The sequence below is a fragment of the Lutra lutra genome, chromosome 4, assembly GCF_902655055.1.
Source record: "Lutra lutra chromosome 4, mLutLut1.2, whole genome shotgun sequence".
NCBI classification, from domain to species: Eukaryota; Metazoa; Chordata; class Mammalia; order Carnivora; family Mustelidae; genus Lutra; species Lutra lutra.
In genome coordinates, this window is record NC_062281.1 from 3,257,486 (window position 1) to 3,276,723 (window position 19,238).

General features: G+C 49.5%; 1 protein-coding gene across 4 annotated transcripts in view; it reads left to right on the top strand.

Annotated features, from left to right (window-relative positions):
* Positions 1–13,727, top strand: part of AGO2 (argonaute RISC catalytic component 2) — a 103,199-nt gene extending 89,472 nt beyond the window's left edge. For 3 of the 4 annotated variants that reach the window (XM_047728580.1, XM_047728577.1, XM_047728579.1), the window contains 4 exons: positions 277–411; positions 4,271–4,372; positions 5,024–5,223; positions 5,494–13,727. In XM_047728580.1, coding sequence (XP_047584536.1) covers positions 277–411; positions 4,271–4,372; positions 5,024–5,223; positions 5,494–5,602 — 546 coding nt within the window. In that variant the 3' untranslated portion in view covers positions 5,603–13,727. The remainder of the gene's footprint in view (positions 1–276; positions 412–4,270; positions 4,373–5,023; positions 5,224–5,493) is intronic. The other variant, XM_047728578.1, reaches the window with a different exon arrangement.
* The last annotated feature ends 5,511 nt before the right edge of the window (positions 13,728–19,238 follow it).

Consider the following 19,238-nt stretch of genomic DNA (forward strand, 5'->3'; position numbering starts at 1 on the left):
CTCAGAACACTCTAGAAACCGTGCTGAGGAATGTTATGCACTATCTAATTTAAACCATTTAACTATGACATCTGGGTCTCCTCTGCTCAATTATAGAAATGAAAAAGCAAATGCAGAAAGGCAGTCACACCGCTGAGCACAAGCTGGCACAGCCGGAGGACTGACCTGCAAGGAGTTGTCAAGTGGCACGTGTTATGAAGGGATTTATTCCGAGGTAGAAAGGTACCGTTAAAGAAAAAAAGAACCATCCTTAAACTCATCTTTTCTTTCCCTCAGGTTCTCCACCATGAGTTGCTGGCCATTCGTGAGGCGTGTATTAAGCTAGAAAAAGACTACCAGCCAGGGATCACTTTCATAGTGGTACAGAAAAGGCATCACACACGGCTGTTCTGCACCGACAAGAACGAGAGGGTGAGGTTCTGGGACTGAAGGAGTGGCCAGAGGTCGGCCCTAGGCCGTGGGGCCATGAGGGACACAGGTCTCTGCTCAGCCCGCGCCCAGAGCCCTGACGAGGGGCTTCATGGAGACCCAGCCCTGGACGCTGGAGAAGGGCTGTCCTCAGGCTGGTGAGATGTGTGGACCTGTACATCCCACAGGCCTGGGACAGGACCAGGCAGGAGATCTCATTTGTCTAGTAAAGAAATTACCAGACCCCTGGCTCTGAAAAAAGGCCTGTGGCAGCCATGACAATGGGCAGAGTCTCTGGGATACAGACTGGGGACCGTTGGGGGTGGTGGGGTGCTGAAGGTGGTGGGGTGGTGGGGCTCCAGGGAGCCCGTCCCAGGGTACGTCTCCTGGGAGTTCCAGAATAAGAATAACGAGCACAAGGGAGAGGCAAGGTTTATAGATCGAACAGCTAAGAAATCATCAGTTGAAGAAAGGTAGGAATCTTCTGGTTACAGGTATTTTCCATGTTCCCAACAGGAGAAATAAAAATAAATGTACACATAGCCTAGTGTCCTAAAGTGTGCAGCATCATGTAGCCGCCTGCAAAAAGGGACAGTGCCCGCAGGGAAGGAGACACTCGCCTGAGAGCCAGCAGCCCTCCTGCTGCTCGGGCCCCCACACCAGAGAAGGCACAGTGAGGGAGAAATGCAGATTGTAGTGAGAGAACAGGACAGTTTGTCACAATTGCAGGGTCACATCCACCAAGAAGATGTAACAGCCGTGGGCTTGGACGCACCTAACGCAGTGACCTAAAAATACGTAAAGGGAAGAAATACAGTGTAGCGAAAACCAGACCGAATTCCCAGGAGAAATTGACAAACCCTCCATCAGAGAGGCGTACTTGAACACAGCACTGTCAGACACAGGGGCAGGCACGCGTGCCCGAAAGCCAGACGCTGGAAGGGGGGTGACCAGGCCGGGTCTCACGGCTAGTGTCCAGCTGCTGACACTTGCGTTCACACGGAAGGCTTATGAAAGTCGCCTTGTTCCTGGTCACAAGGAGATCTTGGGAGATTTCCTTTTTCTTTTCTTTTTCTTTTTTTTAAGATTTTTCTTTATTTATACAGCTGACAGGGATCACAAGTAGGCAGAGAGACAGGCAGAGAGCAGAGAGCCCGATGCGGGGCTCGATCCCAGGACCCTGAGATCATGACCCGAGCCAAAGGCAGAGGCTTAACCCACTGAGCCAGCCAGGCACCCCGAGATTTCCAAATCTATTGGAAATAGATCTATTGGGCAAACCATGTTTGTTTTTTTAAATCATACAGTTAGATTTTAAATCAGCAGTAGAAAGAAAAAGACATTTAAGAAGGCCTGAAATTTTAAATTCACTTCTAAGTAGCACACGCATTAAACGTGCAAAGGGAATAAAAACTACAAAGTAATCAGAACTGAATAAAAAGAGGATTTCGTATCAGACTTTATGCAGCGTGGCTGGAACAGTCCTTGGAGAGAAGAGGATAGGTTTAGATGCGTGTGCTGGAAAGTAGGAAAGAGAACCGGCCAGGGAGGCTGACGGTGCCGGAAGAACAGAAGAGCTGCTGGTCCTGGGCGCGGAGGGAAGGCCGAGGAGCCCGTGTGCTCAGGCTTCCTCCCTCCTTCGCCTGTAAACCGCCCCCGCCAGGAGCCACGCGGGCTCACGGCCAGCTTGTTTGTAAACCCCAGCGCCTCTCTGTGGGAGATAATGAAGAAGACTGAGCAGATGAACACAAATGAAACCTGCTTCTTTGAAGATAGAGAAACCTAGCAAGACTCAGGGAGGGAAAAAGAGGATTCTCGTAACCATGTTAAGAGCAAAAAGAGTCTATGACCCCAGAAGGGGGATGTGTTACTTAAATCATCATGGGATGGTAACAGCTTTATGCTGATAGATACATTAGAAGAACGAGAAGAGGTAGATACACACGGTTGTTTGTGAAATCAGGGAAGTTACTAAAAGCAGCTCTGGAGGATAATCGAATCATCATTTCCAAAAGGCATCAGGCCCAGGGAGCCTTACAGGCAAGTGTTACCAGGTCTTCAAGAATAGATGATCTTAAAGCAGAGAAGAGGAAAAAAGAAGAAACTATTTAGCTTATTTTGTGAAGTTTATCCAGATTTTTTTATAGGCAAGTTTTACCAAACTATCAAAGAATAATCTTACACAAAATTTTTTAGAGAATGGGAAGTAACTGGGGGCGGGGGGGTAAGGGGGTGCTCATGAAGTTATCCTGATAACAGCCAAGTGTTGGCAAGGATGTGGGTGCTGGGCCGTGGTCAGGAGCACGGGTCTAGAGCCAATCCCCCCCGCCAGCATCTGGGCTGCATGGCCACAGGTGTCAGCCTCCTGGGAGCACTTTCCTGAGGTGGTTGGGAAGGTCCCAAGCACTTTGCATTGTCCTTGGCACAGAGTAAGTGTGTTATTACGAAGACTGTCCTGTGCTTCCGAAGGGAGTGCAGACTGGTAATTGTAGCCCTGGAGAAGCCCACCTGCGTGTGTGTAAGGAGACAAGTAGACGAATGTTCATTGCAGCGTTGTTTCTGATAGCAATACTTCGTCTACTAAGAGGAGGAAGCATCGTGATGTAGTCCTGTGCTGGCGTGCTGCCCAGCAACGAACAGGGTAGACTGTGCAGCACATGAATACATCTCAGAGTCGTCAATATTGAGCAAAAACAGCAAGTGGCAGGATATATGTGATACACCTGCCCTGTTTGAACACCTGTGCGGTAACACAGTGTCGTGCTCACGGAGACTTAAATATGTAGCGAGAAATGAAAGTACATGAGGGGGGCGCCTGGGTGGCTCAGTGGGTTAAGCCTCTGCCTTCGGCTCAGGTCATGATCCCAGGGTCCTGGGATTCAGCCCCGCATCGGGCTCTCTGCTCAGCAGGGAGCCTGCTTCCTCCTCTCTGCCTGCCTCTCTGCCTGCTTGTGGTTTCTATCTGTCAAATAAATAAATAAAATCTTAAAAAAAAAGAAAGTACACGAGGGATGATAAAGTCTAAATCTGGGAGGGGGGGCACCATTTTCAGATATTTGACTTTTAAAGCATTGGAAGGTGTGAGGAAGGTTGACAGGAAGTAATCCAAAGAGGCACAGGAGGGACCTGGGACTCGCACGTGCGTGTGTGTCTGTGGAAGTTGCGGAGCTGAAAAGTCAGTGACTTCCTGACCGTGGTTGGGCCCCAGAGCCTGGGTGTCGTCATGGCCCCAGCAGCAGGAGCTCGGTGCTTGGTGATTCTGCAATCCCAGAATGTACATTTAGAGTTGAGTGGTTTGGTACCATCTGTAACCCAGCCCATCCCCCTGCTTCTCGGACGGCCTGGGTAGGGGGATGGAGAGCGTGCCCTCTGGTTGGTGGTGACTGAGCCACCGGCCCAGCGCGGGTGCTCCTGAGCCTTCTGGGAGGTCTAGCTCGTCTACCTTGAATGTCAGGTGCGCTTGTGCACGGGTGTTGGCCCACCAGGTGTCTGTCATGCACGGTTTTAGATGTGTACGTCGTCGGTGCCCTCGGCAGTAACAGTGAACCCTTCGCGGGTTACATGCACGATCTTCAGTGAAGGGAAGACACCTGCATTTCTTTCCTGGGACCTTACGAGACCTGGGGGAAAGCACCCCAGCCCTCGTAGGACAGGAACTTGCTCACTTGTAGGGCTATTTGTTAAGCTCTATTTTCGTGCTGTTGTGCTCAGCCAACGTGTAGCCAACTTAAGGACGGCAAGATCCGGCCACCCGTGGTCGGGAGGGGCCGGCATCTGAGGGTGGCGTGGGTGAGGCTGACGGGCTCGCTTGCTTTCTGGTGTTGTCCCTGGACATGTCTAACGGGTTCCTGTATTGCTGAAGGTTGGGAAAAGTGGAAACATTCCAGCAGGCACAACTGTGGACACGAAAATCACCCACCCGACCGAATTTGACTTCTACCTGTGTAGCCACGCTGGCATCCAGGTAAGGACCCGGGGTCCCTGCTGCCCTGTCTCAGTGTCCCTGTGACGTGGTCTGCATGCTCCGCAGACACTCGCAGAGCACAAGCCCCACGCAAGGCACTCCCAGCGGCGGGGTAGGGGAGGTGGGCAGGGGCCAGGGAACAGGTGAGGGTGGGGACTGTGGGGTCCTAGGGGCGGGGAACGGGCCCACTGGTGTGCTGTTGTCAGGGTTCCCATTTAAGACGAGACGAGGTCAGGCAGGAGTAGTGGGTGCAAAGGCCAGGTATGGGGGTGGGGCCCGAGGGCCGTGCCGTGCGCTCGGAGCTCAGTGAGCTAGCTGAGAGCCGAGCGGTGATGAGGCCGCGGAAGGCGCAGCCTGTGACAGAGACGCTGACTCTGAATCAACTTCCCGCTTAGCAGGGTTCAGCCTTGTCTCCCGCCACACACGTTAGCGGGATGTCTGGGGAAGGTCACCCCGTAGCCCCTTGTCCCCTCAAGACTCCTGTCCTGTGTCGGTGAAGAGGCCCACGGGTTTTTGTCCCTGAGTGTTCTCCCACTGAGTCCTCCGGAGGGGGGTTGACCAAAGCCTGGCTTCTCAGCAGGGCCCCGTGTAGGTGAGTTCTGGACTTCTCGCTGGCACCTTCACTCCTCTGATCCTCTGATCTGCTTTTAGGGAACAAGCAGGCCTTCCCACTATCACGTGCTTTGGGATGACAATCGTTTCTCTTCCGATGAGCTGCAGATTCTCACCTACCAGCTGTGTCACACCTACGTGCGTTGCACGCGCTCTGTGTCCATCCCGGCGCCAGCATACTACGCCCACCTGGTGGCCTTCCGGGCCAGGTACCACCTGGTGGACAAAGAACATGACAGGTGAGTGGTGGGCCTCTCCTGGCCAGGGGCACGGCAGGGGTTGCCTCTGAAACCGGCTTTGGGAGCTGCATTTTTAGGCTGGGAAGCAAGGGGGCCGCGGGGGCCGGAGCCGAGTGTGACATAGACGCCAGGATGCCCATGTCTTCACCACCTGGTAGTTCTGTGGCTGCCTCCCCAGACAGCTGGTGCCTCGTCTTATCATCTGTGCCGTGCCTCGTGGTGCATTAAAGGCTGCACTCTCTCTGTGTGTCTGTCCTTCCATCCCCACAGTGCCGAAGGAAGCCATACCTCCGGGCAGAGTAATGGACGAGACCATCAAGCGTTGGCGAAGGCCGTCCAGGTTCATCAGGACACCCTGCGCACCATGTACTTTGCTTGACGTGTTTTAGTGTTTACGATCGTGTACCGAGTTGGATTCACATGAGACCAGCTACACTCAGACCAACAGATGCCCAGCCCTTCCGTGACAGCCAGCATCAAACATGAGACGTCATTGATTTTAGTAGATTCTCCATTTTCCAGAATGCCTTCTGTCCCAGATTTCAAACTTGGATTTTGAACTGCAGACCTGTATGAGACCCCATTGTCGTAGGAAATATGGTTTGCCAAAATCTATAAGCTGCTTATTAAAATAGAGTCCCGTGTTTCCTAAAAATCTCCTAAAACCAGTCTATGAACTCAGGGCTTTAAAACATTTTTAATTTATTTGGTCATTCAATTTACTTGTTTTTAACACATGATTCTCTATGAAATTGATGGGCTCAAACTAGCTGTGAACGTTCTCAGAGAGTGAAAGTGACACAGAGCACGGCTGTGGTTTTAAAGCCTTGAGCATTCTGAGGTGGCCACTAACGCTTATGTCCGAGTGATTCGAGCGTGCTCCTGACAGGGCTGCCACCAGCTCTTCGGGACCGAGGGCAGGTGGCCCGCCGAGGCGCCCACGGGTGTCTAACACCGCCACCGCCCGCCTCTCACTCAGCTTGAGATAAGGAGCGGGGGCAGAAGATGGGCCGTGTGTGTTTACAGCATTTCTAGGTCCAGAGAGATTGGCAGACAAGTGCCATTTTAATAAAAATTTATTTAAAAAAAGAAAAAAAGACAATATGCCGACAGTCTAATCATAAGATTTGTCCTACAGGACTGTGACATTTATTTTCCAAAGTTTCTAAAGAATACGGGTCTGTGGTGATAAATACAGTACAATCCTTTTTCACTGTTATGTCTTTAATGTAAGAGAAAAAATATATATATCTGGTTTGCAGTATTAATGTGATAGATAGATGCTGTTTTTTCATTTTATTGACTACGGGGTGCTTCTTGTGATCTGTTCATCATATCAAGAGTGTTGTGGAGCCTGGAGGCTGGACCACCGCCTGTGGTTCTCAGTGCTGACGTACGGGAGTAAGCAGCTGAGTCAGTGTGACCGCCACCCGCCGTCCCCCCCATGTAGCCTGCGTAGCCTGTACCTGCGGGAGGACCGGGCACGGGCACGGCGGCCCTGCCCCACCTCCTGTCCCCCGTGTTGCTCAGCCGATTAAGCACAAATGGAATGTATTTTCTTCCATTCCTGGAAAACCAGTCCTTGTGTCAGAGTGTCCCTCTCTCTGTGTGTGGTTCTGTTAGACGAGTTTCGTAGGATCTATGCACTGAAAGGCGCAGAGGCTGGCGGTTGGCGGCAAGCCCCTGCCCTTGGAGGTGGCTGACTGCAAAGCCGTCAGAAGAGATTGGCGTCCTGGGCCCCAGACGTGGGTTTGCCCGTCTAGAAACCGTTGCACTAAGCGTGATGCCATGGAACACTTGGAAAGGTAACAATGGACAACTCTGTTTGTGCTCAGTGGGCTGTTGGTCCTTGTAGACGATTTAAAAAAAAAAAAAAAAACCAAGTCCACGTTTAATGTAGAGGTTCTGGGAAGGAGACGCGCCTTCCCCTCGTGCTGCTTTGTGCTCTGTCGGTTTCCCTCTCCCTGCTGAAGGCCTCCCCAAGCCCAGCCCGACTCTTACCTCTGGCCCTGCGGTGGAGTGAGGGCCCCGGGGGCGCCCTGCGCTGGAGAAAGCGCCCACCTCTGTTTCTGGTCTGCGGGCTCTGGGGCGCGGCCGGGGCAGGGCACCGTGGGCAGAGCTGTGACGGGCACTCGGCCTAGGTTTGGGCGGCGATGACAAAGGGGCGACTATTATTTGTGAAGATAAATACTCAGAGTGGCGTGTGCGTGTGCGTGTCTGAGTGTGTGTGTGGGTGTCTCACTGATGGCGTGAGCCTCTTGCTGTATCTTTCTTGTCTTGGGGTTTGGTTGGCTGTTTTTTTTTTTTCCTTTTTCTTTCTCTCTCTCTCTTTTTTTTTTTTTCGTCTTTTTAAAACGAACAGAAGCCTCTGCTCTAAGAAATGTTGCAATTCCCTGTCTCTTATTGGCAATTGGCACTTTCTCCTCTTTTCAGAAGAATACCGATACACTCTTGGCTTAAATTCCCAGAGCATTCAAGCTAAGGAGGAAATCTTTTCACTAATACACTTTCGGAATCTGAAATTAGGTTAGTTTTCAGCCGTTTTTAGGATCATCTAGAACCATGTGTCTCAAAGGTGTGTTTCTGCTCCTTGCAACAGGGTCCTGGCGGTCGGGCCGGTGGTGGTGCTCGGTGAAAATGTAGACTCCCGAATCCGATTCTCCAGGGCTGGGGCTGGGTGTCTGTATTTTATACCGTCAGCCGGGGCTCCAGGGCTGCCTGAAGTCAGAGGGGTCCTCTCCCCTGAGCCCTGGGGGGCCAAGCAGGGAGGAGCCGTTGGGCAGCGCAGGCAGACTAAGCTAACACCCAGGAAAGATCGCGGGCTGGCGGAAGATTAGACCTAAAATGTGTTTTATCGTTTTGAAGGAGGGGTTTTCCTTTTAGTGGGCCAAAGTCCTTTGAGAAGGGTACTTTTTATAGCCTGTGCTTGTTTTATAAAACTTTTAATACTAAAAGCATTAATAGATCAAACGTCTCCAGCTAGGTGAGCCGCATACCTTTGTACACATCTGATGATTCAGAGTTCAAGTGGCTGTAGTTACAATTTCTCAGGTAAATAACTGGTTTCCCAAATTTCTACCAGTCCCCCCATTATTAGGATAAATTTTGAGACAGCATAAAACCTCAAAGTGCAGTAGACGAAGCCTGAGCCCTGTTCCCGTGGAAGCCAAAAGGGGCCCTTGCCCATCTCTGACGACGCTTGCTCCCACCCCAAGGGCTCCCTCGGCCCACATGGCCCCGACAGGGCTCCCCGGCTCCCAGGGTCGCCCGAGACTTGGGGCCCCACAGAGGTGAGAGGCGTCTGCGTGCCCGCTTTGCCCTATCCCCGCTGTTAAGTAAGGTGTGCCTTGCTTTAAGCAAACTGAATGTGAAAATTATGGTGTAGAAACCTGGATTCATTTGAAAGAAAAACTGGGATTTCTCTCATCTCTTTAAAAAGATGTCTCCTGATCAGATTCTCATACTGGTACTCTCCCTAGTCGATTTTAAATGTCACTTGAAGAAGAAGGACCGTTCCCAGCCCTTCCCCACTGTCCATTCTGTCCACCCTGCCATCACCCCAGTGACAGAGCAATGAAGGAAGCCCAGGGGAGCCGCGGACAGCCGCCGTGTGTGGAAGCGCCCTTTGGTGACACTGAGAGTCCGTCCTGTCCGTGTTCTCCAAGCTCAGACTTCTCTAGTTCCAATACCTTTTTGTAAAACTGGGCACACCTGTACTTTCAGAAAGGGATTGTTTGGTTTTGGTTTTGAGAAGTCTTTGCATACACACTTGTGCTACAACATTGTAGGGTCTGCTTTGACATTGTAAGGTGACGTTGCTTTTTGGTAGTGCTGTCACACTCCCTTGGATGAATGTTTGCACTCTAGAGCCACAGGTGACCCCTGGCCACTGGGCGGGCTGGCCCGAGAGGGATGCGGCAGGAGCAGAGTGAGGTCCACGCTCCAGGAGGTTGGCCGTGGTCACTGCTGTCACTGATGTTCACCCCTGGTTACGGAGTGCTCGTTGGAAAAGACAGTTCGAGTTCAGTTCCTACAGCAGGGTTGGGGTCGGGGGGTGGGGGGGTTTTATTGATGTTATATTATATGTTATTTTTATTGTCGTTAAATGCAAATGTTGCTATTTATTTTTTTTCTTTCTGCTCTGGTTTGATTTGGCCGATGTGGATATCCCCAGTGCACATGGTACCTGATGGACATGATAGAAATTATTTTCCCCAACTTTTATAAATTGCCTAATGTTTACCTGCAAGTTTGCCGGATGATTTATTTTTGAAAGCCACAAATGTAATTTTTCTGGATGAATTGTTTTTCTTATATACGTGGCAATGTAATTTTACACTGATCTGCAGGGTGATTTAAATTTTATTTTTACAAGGCAGTTTTTCAGTCAAATTATATATTTGATACGATATGCTAAGGGTAGACCAGCCAAGCATCCTGCAGTAGCTGGGACCCACACTGTCTCTGGGGGGTCTGGGGGACTGGGATGGCTTCTCTCGGTGGCTCGTCGTCGTCACAGAAGCACTTGGCTTGTTCCGGAGCCGTCAGGATCTGGATGTACTCCTTCAGCGGGACTGTGAGCTGGTGGACAGTTAAAAGGATTTTTCCCGGGCATTTTCCTATACCTAAGGCAGTTCCATTGGGAGGAGCTTTAGAAGCTGACACAATCCAGACAGTGGACAATCCCCGTGGCCCAGACAAGCCATAGCGATCTCCCTGTGACCTGACTCCTCTCTCGCGCTCACGAGGAAGGGACGTACAGTGAACAGAAACTTCTGCAGTGTTTGTGCGCCTCACTTCGAGAATGCAAATATTTTTATTTATGTTTTAAGCCCTTCCCCAAAGTAACCGACAAGCTTCTCTTGAGCGGTCCTGCCTGCAGGCTCGGCTGCGGTGACGTATTTCCCGTGTAGACACGGTGCGCGTGTGCTCTCTGACAGGGCTGTCTGTGTGACACACACATGTGGACTCTTTTGTAAGGAAAATTTTCAACTCCGGATAATTGCACTGATTTTTTTGACAACTTCCTTTTTATTGTGTCCAACTTTGCATCTGCTGTACTTGCTTGAAATGACTGTAAATAGATTTAGGTTAGCAACAAATGACGCGAACACAGCACGCCGCTCTGTCGCGGGGACCGCCGTGTTCTCAGTATTACATGTCACAGCCGTGCGGGCTCCGCTCTGCCTCCGTAGCCGCGTGTCTGTGGACCGTTCATGAAGGACAAAGGAGCCTCGTGTTCTCATTTCTCAGAAGGGAAGTTCGCAATCTGTTGAAAGGAGAGTCTGCTCTCCCCTTGAGGTCCGAAGATTGGATTTTAAAGGGTGCATTATAAATCCCGTGAACACTTTTTTGGTCTGTTTAACTCCTTGTGGTTTTCTGTGGCTCCTTAATGCGTCTCCTTCCAGTCCCCTCCAGCACCGGGCGGTCTGGGTGGGAGCGTGTGCGCGGCCGGTGTGAACGGGCCGCGAGGGCTGCCTCACTTCCCTCCGGTCCAGCCGTCATCCTGAAGCCACGAGATCACTGTGGTGTCTGTCTGAAGTCATTTGCGGCTTCACCCATAGATGCTAGCAAGACCTGAAAGCCAGGCCTGCTGGGTTTTGCTAGATTAGAAGCACGTGCTGGAGCCCACCGTGTGCCCCTGTTTGCGGTCAGGCTAGCCAGAGTCAGACCCGAACCGCTCATGTAGCGTCGACACCATCGTGGTGCCCTCCCTGATGCTCTTCTTTGGTTACGTTTTGCCATTTTATTGTCAAAAGTGAATGTATTGGCTTAGCCAAATCACTACAGAGGGTGGTTTCTACATACCTTTTAGTTTTAAAAAAAATAAATGCAGATAAAGGCTACCTCTGAATTCTCCATAGGTTCATGTTTGCTCTTACGTGTAGCTATCCACACTGAAAATAGCCAAAATGTTGCCTGAAAAAACTGAATGGTGACCATCTCTCTCTTCAGTTCTGGCTTGAAAATGTGTGTGCCATACTGTGACCCGCGGGCAGTCCCCCACCCCCCCTCGGAGGCATCAGAGGTGCCCCGGGGACTCCTCGGGGCTGCCCAGCTCTGTAGCGTGGGGTTCTAAGCAGCCAGAGTGAAGAAAATGGAAAAGCCTCCTGCGTGGTCCTGCCGGGCTGCTGGGAACAGCTCCATGCAGGGCCGTGGGTGGGGAGCCTTGAAACGCCAGCTGTCCTGGCTCTCCACTTTCCTGTAAGAAAGCACTTTCTTCTCTGCTTTACTCATGAATGGGTTGAAAATGGCTCCCTCTGCTCTCTTTTCCCTTTTTATACACTCTGAAATCACGAAGGTGCTGAAACACCAACTCTCGTGCAAATAATGCGTCTAAAGTGGCTGTATGGTTTCAAAAAACCACGCAGTTGTAGTTGACCTTTGACTTTGGAACCTTGAGTTGCTCTCTCTCCCTCCTTAACCGTGATCTAATGTTCTGTTCAAGTCCAAGGCCCTTTGTTTGAAAGGAACACAGGGTCCGCAGCCAGCACTGAAGTAGGAGTTCCCACTGCCGGCACCCTGGGTCCTCAGAGGCTAACTTAAGGGCAGTCACCCCAAGACAGACCGTTAGCTCAGAATACCCCTCCTCGTGAGTAACCACCTTGCTGTCAGAATGTCCTTACCCCACGCACTGTGTGTGGGTCCGCTGGTGTCACCCTCTGCCTTCTTCATGTCGTCTTTAGGTTGTCTGCGTTCTCTCATCTTTGGAAGGTTTGAATTTGCTACAGGACGCCTCCATCCGTTTGCTCTTAAATCCCCGAGGGACGGGCAGGTGGTTTTGCAGTTGGAGACATCTAGGTGCACGGAGGTTGCTCTGTTGTCTCACTGGACATTCATCAGACACTGACCTTGGCCCAGAGAGGTTCCAAATATAACATTACCTTCAAGTTTTTGCCTTCAGCAGAGTTGCTTTGGGTTTTGATGCTTTTCATGCTACATGGCGTGCTTTACTTCTGAAAAAGCTAAGTGTCCTTTGCGGTCTTTCTAAGAACGTTCTGTACTTCTGCGGTGACTGTGTTCTGTCGATAGCAGCCCACCCAGGATGCACAGATGTGTAGGGTGGGTCCCCACGATATCTGCTGACCTGCTTCTGGAACTACTCGGGTGCTCTGGGCTGGCCTCATTTTTAACCCAAACCCCATTCAGGGTATGTCGGGGGACACTGCACAGTGGCTCTCTCCTTGATTCAGTAACATGAACTCTTGAACTCAGACCTACCCATCAGCTCTTTGCATCCCTGTCTCCAGAATCCTGGGGTAGGGCTCTCCCATCATCTTTGCATTTGTGAAAAATTATTTGAAAAGAGGGAACTGAAGATTACTGGTGCTTTTGTTAACACTTTTCTCTTATTGGTTGATGTGAAGAATGTAGATGTGTTAACATCTTTAAATGCCCTTGGTGGTATGAGTCCCATCCCCTTTTTGGGGGGTGGGAGGAAGCTGAATTGTCTTCTATTTACAACCTCCTTGGATTTGAGTGGTTCAGAGTTAAAGCTAAAACACCAAATATTAACTCTTCCCCCTCAAGTGTCTCCAGGAACTAGATGTTGAGGCTGCCCTCCATTAAGTACCTTCTGAATCAAGGTCCTTAAAACCCTGAGTTGATCCCAAGCACACCCCACACAACCGGGCGAGGGGGTGCGATGCAGGCTGACTGCTCGGCTCCTTGGCCCCACCTGGCAGAACTAGGTTCTCGCGTTGGGGAGCCAAGGCTCCTGGGAACTCCAGAGACTGCGGGAACAATCCCGGGGGGCGGGGAGAGCAGATCCCTTGGACCCTGGAAGCAGGTGGCACCAGGCTTTCCTCTGGTCTCCATCAGTACCAGACTGAGCGTGTTCTGGAAGACCCAGTCTCAGCCTCTGTGCCTTTAAAGTCTGGCTTTAAAGTCCTCAGTGTCCTTTTGGAATCACGCTGGGGCTGTGTTTTTAGTGGAAAGTAAGCCTGTACCGTTCCGCTAGTCAGTTGTTGACCTTCTGCCTTTGAAGCCGCGTCCGCTCCTCAGCTCCTAATTCGGTAAACTGTGATGCTGGCACACTGTCTCGTGTCGGACATCGTGAGGTTCTCGTAGTCCCGGGACTTCCTTCCCAAGTCCACGTCCATTGGGATTCCAGGAAATCAGCGTAAGATCCATCTCTTATTAGTCGGGCATGGCCCGTGGCCATCAGCAGAACCTGGTGGTTTTGTCCTCAGCGTCACTCGCCAAGCGGATTCCGTGTCCTGGAACTAGGTTTTTAGAAGAGGAACTGGAGTTGTGTCTCTGAGTTGCGTGTGGAGTCCTCAGACATAAGGTGCTAGTCAGTTCCCCTGTCCTTGTTTGGGGGCGCTTTGCATTCCTGCCCCTCTGCTCTGTGCCGTGCGGGGAAGCTGCTGGGGTGGGTGAGCTGTGCGCAGGGGACTGCCCTCTGTGACATGCCGAAGACACAGTTTTGATCTCTTCACTTTTCCAAGCCAAATTTGAGCAGTTTCTTGGCTGATGGTCTAGTTTAAAAAACAAAAAAAACACCCTTACCCATGAAGGGTCAGGGGGTGTCCCTGTCAAGGGATGATTTTATTGCTTTTAAGTGGGGGAAATAGTCCAATATTATTTACTTTAAAAATGCATAGAAACTCATTCTTGGCGGCTCCTCTTGGCCCTTCCTTCTACCTTCTCTCCATTTTGAAAGGCAAACGTCTTTCCCTCGGCGGAGGTGCTGGCCGCAGAGGGGATGGCACGTCGCTAATTTTGGTTCCTCTTCAAAGCCAAACATACACGTGACCGAAATCCTGAAAGTACGTAGAGTTGAGCACTAAACTGAAATTTGAGTCCTGAGTTTGATAGTAGATTTTAATGTAGTTGTTGAAGGTATGAATTCATGTTTTATAACTGTAGAGGCAAGTGAGTTTTTACTTTTTAAAAAGTTTTAAGAGAATAATTTTAAGTTTCCATGCAGCAAAGTGGCTGCGCATTAAATACAAGAAAAGAACGTAGTGTCTACATGCAGGTTTGTCTTACCTCTGGTACACGCAGACGACTTACCTGATACGTATTGAGGGCTTTTAACCCTGAGTTTTATCAACTTTTCTAGTTTCATTTTATTTTTATAAAATAATCGAAAAAGAACCAAAAATGAATTCAGAAGTTCCATAGGTGGATCTTACCCGTCTCCATTTCCCCCGCGATATAACAGTTTAGAAGATATTTTGAATCAAAATGTGTCGTGACCATTGAAAGTTTACTGTTTCCTAAGAAACTGCGCGGCTCCAAGGGCGCCCGTGAGGCGGTGCCATGTGCACCGGCCGTGGACTCGCCCGTGGCTGCGTGGCCGGCTGCTCGTGACCGCGTCCTGTGCTTGTGAAGAAACCGTGTGGTGCTGTTTTGGAGATTGGAAGTTCCTATATGAACTAGGTTTCTATACATTGGCCTCTCTGTATAACTTCCCATTTGCTACATGAATTGTACAACTCGTTATAAAATTACAGTACTTGCTAAATACACTTCTGAGGCTTCCGTCCTTGTCTCTCGTTCCATACCATTCCGTGTGTTGAGGATGTCCAATGCCTACATGACGCTAGGTGGTGGCGCCACTGTAACTCAAGCCTTAATCAGATGTTACAATTGTAAGTTTCAGAGTATGCAAAAATAGTAGGCGGTGAGTTTAAACTGTTCCCATCAGGATGCTGTATCATACATAATTCAAGCAGTCTTTTCTCCAGGGTGACAAAGGGAAACTCCCAGTGATCCAGAGCTCTCGCTTGCTCGCTCTTCTCGTTCGCTCTCTGGTCTGGCTTGGCTGTTGCTGCTGCTCGATGAAAACGGACCATTGTGCATTTCTGTGGCAGTCAGTCAAGAAGACCTATTCTGAAAGTCTAGAGACTTTTTCAGGGTTACTTGTAGAGGTTTGGGTTTTTCCCTCCAGTCTGAGATTTATCTGTGGCCGATGGAGAGTATGATTGGGCATAAATATCCCTTGCTACCCTGCTCACGTTCTGAGGTTTCTTCAGGTAGTGCCACCTGCCATCGCTTCTGCATAGGATTATATGGATTTTTGTTTTTGTAAAAGCATCTTAAATTTAGACATAAAATGGAGGGGACCCAGCTTTCTTTACAATGTGGATCTACCTCAGTTAAACAGTTGGGTGCTATTTACTAAGTCTGTCAAATTAAATTGGAAAAAGTAACCAAACAGCAAGCTAGAATGCCACACAAAGCTTGAAATCATAATTTCCGTTTATTTAATAATAGTCTTATTTATTTTGTGCCTTTTGTGTTGAATCCTAATGCATTGGAAAAAAAATCAGTATGAAATGAAATATTTTCCTATTGCAGGTGGGGAGAAAAGCCCAATTGCCCGTGGACTTGGATAGGTTCCCCCAGCCGGCTAATCAAAATCCAGTCTGTTAAAATCCCAGCTGCCCTCTTGTGAAAAGAAATGATGTCCAAGAGCAAATTAACATTTTACAAACAAATTCCAAACTTTCTATGCACATACCAACAGTTCTCTCTTCATTCTTTGTGCCAATAAAGGGGCAGCCACAAACAGCTCACGCGCACCCTTCCTGCGGCGAGTTCAGCCATCAGTGCCCCCGTCTTCCCCCGGCGAGTCCTCCCCTGGCGAACCGTGTACGTTTGTTTGCTGCGCCGCCCACTTTTCCCGGTGGAGGTGCTGGCGCCCATGGGCAGCCGGAGCAGTGGGGAGACGGGGGGGGGGGGGGGGGGGGGGGGGGGGCAGGTGCCGGCTGGAAAGCGGGGAGAGGCCTGCACTCAGCAGCAGGCCCGGGGTCGCCGTGAGTCAGGCCAGCTTTCTGGCAGGTGAGGCACGAAGGCAGGAGATCGATGACTTTCCACGCTTTTATATTTGGCCGTTTACAATTCTAGACTTTTCCTACTCTGGTGATCTTTTTTAACTTCATTCTTTGGAGGTAACACAATATTTTGGAGTCTTAAGAATTTGATTTTATACCAAGAAATAACCAGTAGGGCTCTTTCCTGTAGTACACAGTTTTACTGTTTTAAAGAGATCTCTGAATTTTACAAGAGAACCAACATTCCTTAGTGGCAAAACCCTGACAGTCACTTTGGGAGGCTCTTTGCTGCGGATCTCGGAACACGGGCTGCTTCTAGTTGAGCGCTTTTCCCCGTCGCGCGCCCGTTGGCTCAGTGCTTGAGCCCGTCGCAGACTCGCCCCCGCTCGTATGCTGCACACACAGATCCGCATCGTTGCACTTTCTCGGTAGTGACGAGTGCCCCGCGGTCGGCTCACCAGTCAGCATTTTGTTCTTTGACCTAACAAGAGTACTTTGGGGCAGGGGATGAAATTTATATAGGTACCTCAAGAAAAAGAACCTGAATATGCTGCATTTTGTTTCTTTAGCTTTTATATGTAGCATTTTGTTTTGCTCTTATTTTGATTTTAGATCTATGCTTTTTGGACCCCTATAGACTGTTGAAAGAAATTTTAAAGTTACTCTTGTCTGGATACAGTATCCTTTGTTTTTGTCTTTTTAACTTCAGTATCTGGTTCAAAGGTTGCCCACCAGTAGAATACGACTTTACCCAAATATACCTGAGAAAAAGGGTACCGTGTGTGCAAGCAGACAATAATGTTCCCAGTCCTTTCTGTTCATGCTGCTTTCTTAATTCTTTTCACCATGTCATCAAGAGGTTTGAGAACTTCTTCCTAAGGTCGGACTTAGACACGATGGCATCTGAGTGTTTTCAACACAGACCTCACAGAATGGCCATTGAGTAAGTAGCATGAGCCTCAGGGGGTCCCCGGCGTCAGGCAGCCAGAGGCTCTGGTCTCTGAGGAGCCAGTCTCCGCGCTGCTCCATGCCCAGCACTCACCCGCACCCGGCTGCCGGGGAGTGGTCTGGGCTCACGGACGGCAGAACTGGTGCAGAGAGCTAAAGGCTGAGACACGGAGCATTTATTGTCGTGTTTGAGCTTCGCTGGGTCCTTTCGAGTTTGTCTTACAGCTTACTAGGTTAAGTAGTTTGCACTATTTTTGCAATAAAGTCATGGAAAACCTAACAGTTACTTGTTTTGTTTCTTACCGTGTGTATATAAACTAATACTAAAAGTTTGGCATAGTGTTTTTTCACCTCCTTACATAACCCTTAACATGCACAGAATGCTGTAAATCTGATAAAATATGATGTGAATGATATTTTATAAAGTTATTTTGTATGGTGTCAATTTTGTTTTGCCTCATAGTATGTCAGCAAAAAATAAAATAAAATTCCTCATATTTACAGCTGCCTCTCCCCAAGATCTTCAGTTATTTGCAGATTGATTTGGGTACTTCCTTCTGCACAGGTGAAGAGTCCAGGCTTCCGGGGAGGGGGGCTGCCTTCCAGGATGGATGTCTAGAGGCCTGGTCTGCAAGTACCGGACCTATTCCTTGAACCGTGTGTTCAGAAGAGCTGGGCATTACTCCCTGAGAATTTGGGTTTGGGGATGAAAACCACAGGAATGAATTAGAAAAATAAAAGTGGTATCTAGGAGGAGTGGGGTGTTTCTAACTTTAGCAGCCACGAGAAAGGAAGAGAGCCATTCAACCAAGCCCCAGTCAAGCGCGAGCCCTGAGGTCCACACCATGTGGGAGGAATCCGCGCTGACCGCATCCAGGGTTCGCATCCTGGTAGGGCACGACTCCCTCCACCCAGGCTGGGGTTACTCGTATTCCTACCACTCTGCAGTCCCTGGTGGCCTCACTCTGGGCTGTTGGTAACCACTGTGCACCTCTGCACTGTGAAAAGTACATGCTGTTGGCAAAGGAGGGTTGGACTTAAACCAAAACATGGCTGAAAACCCTAGGATGAATGGACCCTGTCGCTAAAGTAGGCCAACTCTTTGTTCTTGCTGAAAGCGATTTCCTGATTTTTAATAATATGTATTAATTACAGAGAATGTGACAATTCAGATGAATATGAAGACGAAATTTTTAAATTATAATCACAACACAGGTAATTCTTAAAATTTCTGGTATATTTTGTTCTGGTCTTTTTGTTTTTTTCTAACAAAATGAAGTTCTTCCTACCCCACCCCTCGCCTAAGATAGCCAGGACCCAGTACTTCTCAGTAACTAAAACCCACACAGCACCCCGGTGCCACTGGCCACGGGACATTCTAGCTGAAATGGAAAGAATATGATGAGAGATCTATGACATCTTTACTTAATACATACGGGCTCCCTTTGTGACATTCTTGCTAATTAAACTGTATGATGGTGGGCGCCTGGCTGGCTTGGTGGGTTGGGTGTCCAACTCCTGGTTTCAGCTCAGGTCCTGCTCTCAGGGTGGGTGAGGTTGAGCCCAGACGGGCTCCGTGCTCAGCTGGGAGTCAGCTTGAGTTTCTCTCCCTCTGCCCCTCTCCCTGCTTGGGCTCTCTCTCAAACAAATCTTAAGGAAACTATACAATGGTGTTACATGAATTAGGAGAAAACTTCAGAAGAGAAAGCTCCTGATTAGAGGATGTTATGCTCCACAGACAACGAGGAGCCCGTAGCAGGAGGGATGGAAGGTTCACGTAGTAAGAATAGGCTGCAAAGTGCTAAGATCAGTGTGAAGGGTCTTGAATGCCACGTTGAGTGTACCCACAAGGCATGGGGGAAAAGTGCTCTTTTTAAGCTGCATGGTCCAGTGAAGACGGCAGTCTGGGGTTTGAATCTCAGTTCCACCACTTCCTAGGTGTGTCCTGGACTAATGCCTTAGCCTGAGCTTCCATCCCCTTCTTTTAAAATATGGACACTTTACAAGTTGATGGGAGGATTACACGGAAAGGTACACAATATTAGAAGAGGTGTGGCCCCCAGTAACCACTTTAATAATCAGCTACTTTTCACATTTCTGAGTAGGAAAGATTAATCTTCATAAACTGTCTTGGTAACCTGATACCAGCAGAGAAGAGGAAAACAGCTCTAGAGATGGTGAAGACACCAGTTAGCAAGGGACCGTAACAGACAGGCATGTGGCTCAAGGACCCAAGGAGGGGACCTCCCTAGATAACCAAAGCTGAAGTGCCCAGGTTGGGGT